At 39.1% G+C, this 11549-nt stretch overlaps 1 protein-coding gene across 1 annotated transcript; it reads right to left on the reverse strand.

Moving 5' to 3' along the window:
* Positions 1-2484: 2484 nt before the first annotated feature.
* On the reverse strand, positions 2485-10711 carry cbx2 (chromobox homolog 2 (Drosophila Pc class)). The gene is made up of 5 exons (XM_053490399.1): positions 10541-10711; positions 10392-10435; positions 7822-7887; positions 4972-5041; positions 2485-4841 (listed from the first exon to the last, which is right to left on the reverse strand). The coding sequence occupies exons 1-5, from the start codon at positions 10610-10612 to the stop codon at positions 3543-3545; spliced, it is 1551 nt and encodes a 516-aa protein (XP_053346374.1). The 5' UTR covers positions 10613-10711; the 3' UTR covers positions 2485-3542.
* Between the last annotated feature and the right edge of the window lie 838 nt (positions 10712-11549).

Here is an 11549-nt window from a genome sequence, read left to right on the forward strand (position 1 = left end):
GTACAAAAGCAACTCTTTTTCTATATTGGAAATAATCATATGGTCAGTTCCAGTTAGCCGTTCAATTAGAACGTACCAACTTGGTTTAGCTCATTGCGCATGCAGAAGCTTTATACGAGTCTCAGCTGAACTTTTAACAGCGGAATACATTTCTGCACAAAACGAGGATTGTGGAATTTGGTCGCAATTACTTTATACTTGTGTTCTGGGTGAAAATCTTCAAAGGCGGCGTGCAGAGCCAGAAACCTTATAAAGGCCAGGACATACTGTAATGTACTTATATGCACCTCAACTTTGATTTAAGACAAACTTAAAAAAGATATTGTAAAATCCTTTAAGTTATTAACAGACAACAAACAGACAAAGAAAAACTTTTCACATTAACACGAAAGCCGAAATGTAAATCCTCTGTGAAGCATAAAAAGACTGTTACAATGCACAGACACTGGAGACTTCTTCCATAAACATCAAATAAACAACACTCGATCATCGATTAATCACATTTTAATCCAGCTGTGTGAAGCATCTTTAGCACACGCTCCTGTGAACGACCTGAAACGATAATGTATTTGATAAAACATGATTTTAACCTGCTGTTATAAATGATTAATGAGCACAAATAAGAATGGAGAAAACTACAGATACTAACCTGGCACAGGCTCTTTATGGGAGCGCTATTAGTGACATAGCACAAGGTCTCTAGATAAAAAAAAAAAGTGCATAATGTGTACGGGTTGCACTTTAAAAGCACTTTGTGGTAAATATAATGGCATCTCTTGGACTGCATGCCGTCTCCAGAAGGAGGGGAAATGCCATTAATAAGCAACTTCTTTCTCTTGCTGTGTGTAAGACAGACAGTGAGCTGCTGGTAAAGAAAAAAACAGAAGCATGTGTAAGAGCGAACTAAGCTCATGCGTTATCTTAGAGAGCAGAAATGAAGGGGAGCCCTCTCCTTCACCTAGAAAAGCACTGATAGCATAATGATTTTCAGGAACCAAACGGTTTACTACTGCCGTTACAGTATCAAGGCTAGGTTTATGGTGTTACAGTTAAAACTGTAGCTTAACCCTTGATTGGCTGTAACGGTGGAGCCACTATCCACATGTCATACTGACTTTAACTAGACAAGACATTAAAAAAAAAGAAGAATTGTATTCAAACTAGCCAACCATGGATCAATCTTTCATTTCGAATAACTATGCTAAAAGTTTATTACATACATACTATATGTGTACGTTAGACATCCCAGTTCAGAAATGGTACCTCTTTACCTTTAAAATGTGCTCCACTCTTCTGTGAAGACTTTCCACTAGATGTTGGAGTGTGACTGTTGGAAGATGTGTTTATTTAGCTAAAAGAGCATGAGCTCAGGTACTGAGATTAAGATATTAATGAGGATCTAGTTGTTCCCGAAGGTGTTCAGTAGGGTTGAGTTGAGTCAGGGCTCTGTGCTTACCACCATTACCATTTTTTTTAAAAACCAGCTCAAAAGGAACAGAACATCAGCCGTAACATTACAATGCAAAAATGTACAGGACCCAGCAGACAAAGAGCCCAAGACCGCCGACTCACCCTCCAATATCCCCAGATCCCAAAGTGATCAAGGAATCCACTGGACAACCCGGTCTGATCCACCAAGATCATGGGGTCATAACCCACAGCACCCGAAGGATCCGCTGGCAACGTCAGGGTGTCAGTCATTACAGCCTCCAGAGGGTCAGCAGAGCTACTGACCAGGGGGGCATAGCTGCCCAGGTGGCCCAATGGTAACCCACTATACTGTGAGTAGTATTTTGGGTTTCAATGTCTGACCAGTATGTATATCTCAACAGTAACTTTGTCCGTTTTCATCATAGCCAAGTTTTATATTGAAAAACAAAAATATGGTTATGTACATATTAGTAAAAAAGTTTTTAAATGCGTCGTCTTGTCTCAGGTCAATTGCATGGTGCAAACTTTGCCAACGTTTTGCAGCTAAACAACTACACTGTGTTACTACTGAGATAGATTTTGTCATATTAGTAATTTTTATTTTATTTTTTCTTTGTTTTATCAGGGTAGTCACATTGAGACAGTAGTTTTTTTTGCAAGTGAGCCCTAGTAATGCAATTTAGTTCTAGCGTTTTTATGTTTCGTACTGTTAAATTAAAAGTATATAGGAATATTCTAAGTAAAATGTTTCAGTCACAGGCTGGATTTACTGGCTGGTAAAGACAATAACGGACTATGACTATGAGAGCATGCAGTCAGATACCGCAGGTTAAACACCATTAGGTGCTTTATGATGCATTTCCTGCTTTCATTTGTTCATTCATCTTGTGCAGATACCTTATTGTGGTCAGGGATGCAGTGATTTAAATCATTAACTTGTTTCTGTTTCAAACAAACTGGTGAAACTGATGAATGGTGTGTGTGTGTGTGTGTGTGTGTGTATAAAGGGGAATACTTTTATGTAGTGTAACAGATGCATATATGACATTTACATTTAAACTCAAGCCCAAGTTTAATTCAAAATGTTTGATTTAAAATGAGCCACCAACATTTTTTACAAAACAAACTTTTTCATATCTGCTAAAAATATAAAGAGAGTAAGAAATAATAAATAAAGATGGAAATATTGTGTTCTATCAGAGAGAAGGCCACGTGCTCTACCTGCTGATTATAATAAGGCAAAAGTTCACATCTCTAAAATTCTCCACTCAAAAAAGACCAGAAAATTCAGACAAAAAAAACAAAAAAAAAACATTAGATACATTTTCTCCCTTTTGTAAACACTGTTTGAGAACTTTAAGCAATGTTTTCTTCCATTTTTAAAAACCAAATCACCCTATTGACTGAGTCTAGCATGTGGAAACCTTTTGCCTGAGTAACATGTATTCCAGTACAAGCATTGGACTCACTTCAGTGGTTCTAAAACATTTCGAAGCCAGGAGCCTCTTTAACTGTAAACTTTTTGAAACTCTTCAATACAGAAATTTTTTTTAAACATAACCAAACTATTAAAACATTAGTCTTATTCTGGATTATTATTGGGGTGTTTTGACTTGAAGCAGGCAAAAAAAAAAAAGAAAAAAAGTTTGGAATGAAGCAGGTTATGCTTTTAAATTAGGGTGACTAATAAATTCATTCCCTATTATAATAATAATAATAAAACTCAAAATGTCAAACTGAAGAAATGCAAATGAGTTTGAATCTTTTCTTAACTTCTGAGCACAAAACAGTTTAGTCCTTGAGTAAACGCACAGGTTAAGATTTCATCTTCCAGGCTTTAAGAATTCTCCTGTCTTATTATAAGACACCGTGGTTGTTTATTGAAAAAGCACCAGTTGACTAAGCACCCGAATCAGAGTTTAAGCACCAAAATGGTTTCTACCCTTCTCTGTCCTTCAAATCCTCGCCTTGTCTCAGGTATCCTCCTCTTCTTCCACAAGAAGAAGCTTCCAGAACGGACTTGGTGGTTGTAGAAAAATAAACGGTGATCTACGACTCTTTGCTAAGATATCCAATATCAATAAAGACGTAAAGAAGCTGTCCTCAAACTTTCAGTAATTCCGCATGCTGAAAAACCCCACACTAGTGGGAGACTCTTTTACAGTTACAGTGACAAGGTTAGCAGTAACATCGGTGACGAAAACGTGTTCGATGAGGCTCCGTGTTGGCCTCCAGTCCTTGCATTCTGACTGTACTTCCAACGCCAGCTCCTGCCTTTCCCCAGTGAACGTTGACTCCTGCTCTGAATCCGAGCTGCTTCCCTCCTCACCTGTGCTCATCTCACTGAGCGGTTTGGTCATTTTGCTTCCATCTTTTGAGCCAGTAAATGTCGGGACCTTCCGCTGCCTTCCTGGAGGACTGGCTTTTGCCAGTCTCTCCAATGGACCCTCCATTATCACTTTTTCCACCCCCACTGGTGTGTTGATATCTCGGGATCCTGGTCGACCCAAAATCCCTACTTCGGCTGGAGCACTTTTTTCCTGCACTGGCCCTTTTTTTATTGTGCTCCCAGAACCCCGAAGGTTGGAGACATCTTTTGAAGTAGCGCTGCCACTAAGTTGTGTTTTATTGACCCCAGAAAAGCTGGAGACCTGTGTACTGGGGCTTTTCATTGAGGTAAGAGGTGATGCACAAGGTTTTGTGTTTGGTGGACGTTGTAGAGATGGAGTTTCCTGCTTTTTTGCCCAATTAAGTGCTCCCCCTGTTGATTGTCCATTGGTACTGTCGGTAAGTTTTGTATTGTGCAAACTCAGTGAAGCCACTCCTGGAGACTTAGAGGATGAGTTTTTTAAATCCAGGGTTCCCCCATTACCCATGTCTGTGACAGAAAGTTTAAAATCCGTCCGTTTCCCTTGGGGCTGGGTGGATCCCATGGTGTTCTTTGGAGATTCACTGGCAGTAAAACATCCTCGGTTCTGCATGGCTACTGTCTCCCGGTTGGCAGCTCGATTCAGGCTTGTGTAGGTAAAACTGGCGGGCAGCACTGGTTTCTTGATGCTGCTACGAAGGTCTGAGAGAGAGTCTTTAAGTGGCGGCTTCATGATTTTACGTGAATTTTTGGCCTGGTTCTGCTTCAAGGCCCTCAGCTCTGGAGCAAGAGGCTTCCTGCCCCGCTTCTTTTTCTTTGGAGGATCCGGTTTGGCCAACACAATCTGAGCCTTTTTCTGTGGGACAGGGTGCAGTTCCCGCACTCGAGGGCTTAATTTTGCCTTTCTTTCACAGTCATCCTGGTCATCATCGTCCTCTTCAGATGAAGAGGATGACGATGACGAAGAGGACGATGAATCAGAAGAAGATGATGACGATGATGATGAGCTGCTTGATTTTGAGACTGTCTGTAACGGCTCATGCTGAAGACACAAAAGGGTGAAAAGGAATCACTTACTGCTGGCTTAAAATGTATAAGCGATGTTAGTTCTGAAGCCCATAAATAAATGCTGAGCTACAGTGTTGCATTTGTGTCCAATACATGGTCCTTACCATGATTTTCCGGGGTCTACCGCGTGGCCGTTTTCCTCGCTTCCGAATCAGCAGCTCTCTTTCTTGCTCCCTGAATAGAACATAAGCAAAAGTCAGAAATCCCAGCACAAAATACTCATTAACATGGAAGGAAAAAAAAAAAAAAACACTTCTAATGAAAAACGTCTTTGTACTTAACATGGATCAGCCGTTCCCCTGGATAAAAGGGTTTACTTTAACTGTGTTATCAAAGGATTAACATTTATTTTAAAGTCTCTGCTTCAGGTTTTTCAGTCCTGCTCCTCCATTGTTCAGCAACAAAATTAAAGCCTTCGCTCTCAAACCATCAAATCATATAAGCCCTAGCACTAACAATTCCTAAGATATCCAGCTAAAAAGCAACATAGTCCGTACATCTACATGCACAGTAAAGTGGAGCTACAGTCATAGCTCAACTACTGTAGGACATTCAATTGGACATTTGTCCTGATCCCATATTATATGCCCCCTTCAGCATGTTAGTATTGTATTTCATTTTGACCCATTATGGCACCCAGCAAAACAACTGACAAACAAGGTAGCTAAGCTAACTAAACATTGATAACTGCACAGAGCTCTACATTTCATACGTGCTGCCCACTTTACTTTTTTGTACAAACAAGACACAGGTCATTTCTTGCTTATAGTGGTTATGGTGATATCTGAAGCCAGGCAACACCATAGTAATGTAAGTTGCTTCTTCTGCTCTTAGACGTTTGGTCAACTTTTGGGTCAAAGCCCGTCATGGCAACTGTGGAGCATGTGCAGAGCCCCCAGGGCCAATTATATGTGCAGAAGTCTCTTGTCTCTCCATCGCATTATCTGGGTGTGCTAGTCTGACTTAAGGTTTGAAAGAACGTGTTTACATTTAAAAAATAAATGAATAAAGTCGAACTAACACACAATGTGATGCAAACATACTGACTGACTTTCCTATTCAAGTCAATGCAAGAGATCAAGTTACATTGACAATGTGTGAGTCAGTTGCACGGGGAAAGCACCACAGCAGTGACAACTGAGCTAACACATGCCCCCTCCACTTATACACTCACACACCCAGGATAAGTGAATGGACAGACCACAGCAACCCTATGGCCTAGATAGGAGCTGATATACACCGCCCAGCCAAACACCACCTGGATTGACAAAGCAAATAGTGATTAATCTGATTTAGCTGCAACAGGTTATTTGGTCATGGCAAATGTTACTCTGTTTTAGAAGGGTTCAATTATTGTCCTGCATTAAGAAAAGAAAACTAAAGAGATTGCTGAAACTACGAAAATCTGGATAAGAACTGCAAAAACGCATTAATAAAACCTGGAAGGATAGCGGTGACCCAACATCTTTGGGCAAGAAATGTAGTCAGAAAAAAAGAAAATTTGAATGAGCATGATGAACTGACAGCTATGTGTAATAGTAAAAGTGAGAGCATTTCCACACACAATGCGAAGAAAACTCAAGGGACTGGGACTAGCAGTGGTGTAACCGTTAGCATTGGTGCTAATTGCAAAAAAAAAAAAAAGCTTCAGTTTGCTAGGGAGCATAAAGAATGGACTGTGAAGCATTGGGAAAAAGGTCATGTGGTCAAGATTTAACCTGTTCAGGAGTAATAATAGATAAGCACTAGAAAAGGGGCAGATGAAGCGATGTACCCATCATACCTAGTGCCTACAATCCAAGCCTCTGGAGGCAGTGTAATAACCAGAGGGTACTTCAGTTGGTCAGGTCTAGGCTCAGCAGTGTTATGTGCCCAAAACATGAGGTCAACTGACGACCTAAATGTACTGAATGACCAGGATTTTCCCCATCAATGGATTTTTTTCTTCTCTGATGGGACAGCCATATTCCAAGATAACAATGCCAGGAACTTACTAGTCTGGAGGTTTTTTTCCGCCTATACCCAATTGATAAAGGTGTGTTTAATATTTTTCATCGCCACATTTCTGCCCAGTGAAATATGACAGTTTTAGGAGGGTCGTTTCAACCCTATATTCTGTAACAAACAGCTAGGTGTGAAAACACCCTTATATTTCTTTTTTCACCCGAAAAAAATTGCAGAAGACAAAAACTGAACTGAGAATCTCATTTTCAAACCATTTCTGCAGTCAGATCAGTACGTGCCTAACCACCGTTTTTGCCACAAGGGTTTTGTTTCGTACAAAAATAAAAAAAATCCCCATCTTCATTGTGCCACAAGTACGGGTTGTGAAACAGAGTTCCTGTTTTTTATGAGTTGAAACTATCGCCTCCACACTTCCTCACTTGCCGAAGACTTGTTGCAGAAATGCTATTTTGACAGAACAGCTTGTTTCGTTTTTTTGTGTGTGTGTGTGTGTTCTTAAACAAACTAGAGCTGAAATGGAAAAGCAGTTTTGATCACTGTAACGTAGACAAGTTACAAATTGTTCTCATGTACGTGGTAACAATACGTTGAGATATTGAATTTGTACAATGCCTCTTATCTGTTCACAATGCAGAAGTGCCTCACACAGATCAATATAAGCATGGATCGTAGAGTCATAATCCTGAGTGACTTCATTCCCTCGTGCTGTTCAGTGCTGCTCTGAGACGCTCAGATTTCTACATTTCAGTCCGGATAAACCTGCCCGAGTCTTATTTTCTTTCACGATAAAGCAACAGTTTGAGCCTCGGGTGTGGTGGGATGTCCCTGCAAACGAGCCCCACTGGCACCGCTGCAGCTTATCTGCATGTCCAGAGAGGTGAAAGATTACAAACGGTGCAGCGCTCCCGCCCACTGGAGCGTTTCAGCCTGTATTGTTTACATTCAAAGCAGGAGGAGCGTTTTCCTCCGAGAGCCCCGACCCCCCTCACCTCTTATTAAACGCAGCCAGCAGTCTCGGGTCCAGCAGGTTCTCCTGAGGCTCCCAGCTATTGTGCCTGCAAACACATACACACACACAAAAACCACAAATTAGAGCTGTTAGTCAGTTCCATCTGCACATACAACCCAGTGAGACAGCACCGCAAACCCCACGCCATGAGTTTTATTAAACAAAGCAGAGTTTATCAGCTTCTCTAACTGCCGATGTACATGAACAACATACACACACACACACACACACGTATCAGAGATACAGAGGGAAAGGAGCTGGAGATAGAGAGAGAGAGAGAGAGAGAGAGAGAGAGAGAGAGAGAGAGGAAAACATGCAAAGAAATCCAAGAGTACAAAGCAAGAAATAGACAGAAAAAACTTTAAACTTCAGCTGTAAAAACCAAAAGATTCATTTTGATCCATTTGGTTTTCTTCAGGTTGTTAATTGTGGTATTGTAAAAAATTTTTACACAACTCTACGTTAATGTTTAGTAGTTGATAGGTTACTTGATAATTTAATAATCTGACTTCACTCTACAAAAAAATTAAAAATATAATTATATAATGGTATAAACATCAGTAAAATATATGCCCCAATTATCTGTTTAATGAGAAGATTTGCACAAAGAAGTGAAATTGTCTCTAGAGCACACCCACTCAGGCACACACACACACACACACACACACACACACACACACACACATTAAAAGCAGGTGATTACAATAATCAATAGACACAGAGCAAGTGGAAGCAGATGGAGTGTAGGGGGAAAATGGAGTGTGATTGACAGATAAAATACCCACTGACTAGGATTAGAGAGTGACAATAGTGAGAGAGAGAGAGAGAGTGGGAGAATCAAACATGATAGATAAAAGACTGATTTGAAAAGAAAAATTATTACAAATAACAAAAAAGATAAAGAAAAAAAACATAGCCAATAAGAGAAAGATAAAAGTAAAACAAAAAAGAAACAGATAACGGTGATGTGTAAATATTATCATAAAGAAAAAGAGGAAAAGAGACAGAAAGCAAGACGGAATGACAGAAAACATGGAGATCAGAGGTGGAAAATAAAAGAAATCATTTTTGATATTTAACAACCAAAAAAACTGTTTTATTAAACAAAATATTTATTTTGTTTTAAGTAGTTTTCTTCAGAGCTACAATTCTTTACTGTTTCAACTTTTGTTACCTATTAATTATTAAATTCATGTGCTAGATTCATAATAACGTTAATCGTATTTTCTCTATTATCTTTGCTTTTTTATTGTTTTTTTTTGCTTAAGTGCATTATGTATATATTTTATTACATAATCAGATGGAATGGAGTTTATATCATGCATTTCTTACATCACAAAGTTAATTTTTCAATGTATTATTATTATGATTAGGGCTTCATGGTTTGATTAAAAATAAGTCACACTGTGATTATTTTGACACACATTGCGATTGAACCTTAACTGCAATATGTAGTGATTAAATGTACCATTATAAAAGTTATAAACAATCCCATTTAAGAGAATGTTTACTGATATTTATTTCTTAACCCAAAAGTATTTGAAAAAATAAAAATAAAAAAAAACTCATATAAATATATAAAAACTGTATATAACCTGTACATAAATTCTAGCTAAAGCTCTAATCGAAGGGTCGTCACAGTGGACCATCCGACCCGCACAGTTGTGATTTAAACTGCGATATGCAACAATTACCATTCCATGTACAGTTTTGTATCCAGTGGTATTTGTTGAGTCTAACCGCACATACCACTGGATCTCATTACGAGGACGTTTACTGATATTTAATCATCAACCAAAATGTTACAAAATCAAATTAAACAAACACTTACATAAATAGACAAACTTTACATAAAGTCTATTTAAAGTGTTACATACATCACCTGTGATAAAGTGCAGCTTTTTGAGATTAAATAACTGTGTTGTGATTTGGATTTTTATGTGATTATTGTACAGAACTTAACTAATATACTACTAATTATTATTATTATTATAATAAGAGAGATGGATAGCAGGAAAATGAAATGATTAACAGAAAGAGTAAGAGAAACAAGAGTATGGATAAGGAACTCCGTGTGTGTGTGTGTGTGTGTGTGTGTAGAAGGGCAGCTGCAGTTGCTTATGAAAGACGGCACGGGGCCAAAAACGGTTGAAAACAAAAGAAAAGAAAAGCAACAGAAACCCAGAAAAATATCACGCGTCGCTGTAAACAAGAGCGTAAATATTTACACCCGGTGTGTGTGTGTGTGTGTGTGTGTGTGTATGCGCGCGCGCGAGATACGAAAACGCTCACGATATTAAACACTAACAAACAAGAAAGACGAAAACACACACACACACACACACACACACACACACAGAGTGCTAAAGGTATAAAGTTGTTTGTGCTGTGTGCAGCCTGGCACTGATGCAGTGATAGCGCTCGCGCGCAGACAAAAGAGCTGCAGAGAGTTGCAACAATGTATCGGATCAACAGTTACAGTCACGCGCGCGCGCTTCATCCTAATCACGGAGATACAGTGTAGCTTTTATTGTTTCTGCTGAGACTTACTTGGACGACCATCCTCTCCACTTCACCAGATACTCCAACTTTCCCTGTGCAACACACACACACACACACCATCAAACCCAGAACGCGCACAAACCCTTCCGTCATAATAATCATAATAATAGTCATAATAAACTAATGAACCCTCTCACCTTGCGCAATCTTTTACTGAGAATACACTCTGCATCGAAGACCTGCTCTCCTACAGCGCTCAGCTCCTCCATGTCTGCTCCAGCAACAGCCTGCCTTCCTCCTCCTCCTCCTGCTGCTGCACCAGCGCTGAAACACAAGGAGCCACGAGGGGGAGGGAAAAAGGGAAGGAAAGATAAAAAAAACAGAAGAGAGAGAGAGAGAAACGCACTAAAAACAACCCCAAGTGGGGGTTTTTTGGGCCTCCGTGTACACCGTCGACTCTGACGTCATCTCCTGTTTCCTTCCTGGTGTAACGTTTGCCTGGATTTAATTACAAAACGCAATTAAAAGTTACATACAAAAAAAAAAAAAATCACCACAACAAAGCGTTCGAGCAGAGACAAAACTGAATGTCTCTCATGTATATCCTACATGGACAAGCAGTGCGGCACAATTCTAATACAAATTACAAATCAATTTACAATTAATTAATCAATCAACTAATATATTAAAAATGTACACAGACCATACCTGGTTTCTTTAAATGTATATTATTGTGTAAGAATGTGTGTCAAAATGAAAAAGAAACAAAATATGTCACTATAGCAAATACAGTGAAATAATTGAACCGACAAGGTTGATCCCATGTAGATTGTGTACTAATGAATATTAACGAGTATGCAAATGATACGGTCACGTGAAAATTACAAACAAGATGTCGGAAACTCAAACAAGTGAAGATTTTCTCTTGTGAGGCTTTATGTCTGCCATGATAATAAGGTCTCAGTGTTATATATACAGTGAGCTCAATAAGTATTTAATCATTCTGTGATTTTGCAAGTTCTCTTACTTAGAAATCATGGTGGGGTCTACAATTTTTAGCATAGGTGCATTTCCACTGTGAGAGACAGTCTAAAAAAAATCTGTCTGATAAGCAAGTGATCAAATACTTATTTAACACAGTAATTCACAAATAAATAATTAAAAACAATTTTTCTTTTTAGATTCTGTCTCTCGCAGTGGAAATGC

The sequence above is a fragment of the Clarias gariepinus genome, chromosome 28, assembly GCF_024256425.1.
Source record: "Clarias gariepinus isolate MV-2021 ecotype Netherlands chromosome 28, CGAR_prim_01v2, whole genome shotgun sequence".
NCBI lineage: Eukaryota > Metazoa > Chordata > Actinopteri > Siluriformes > Clariidae > Clarias > Clarias gariepinus.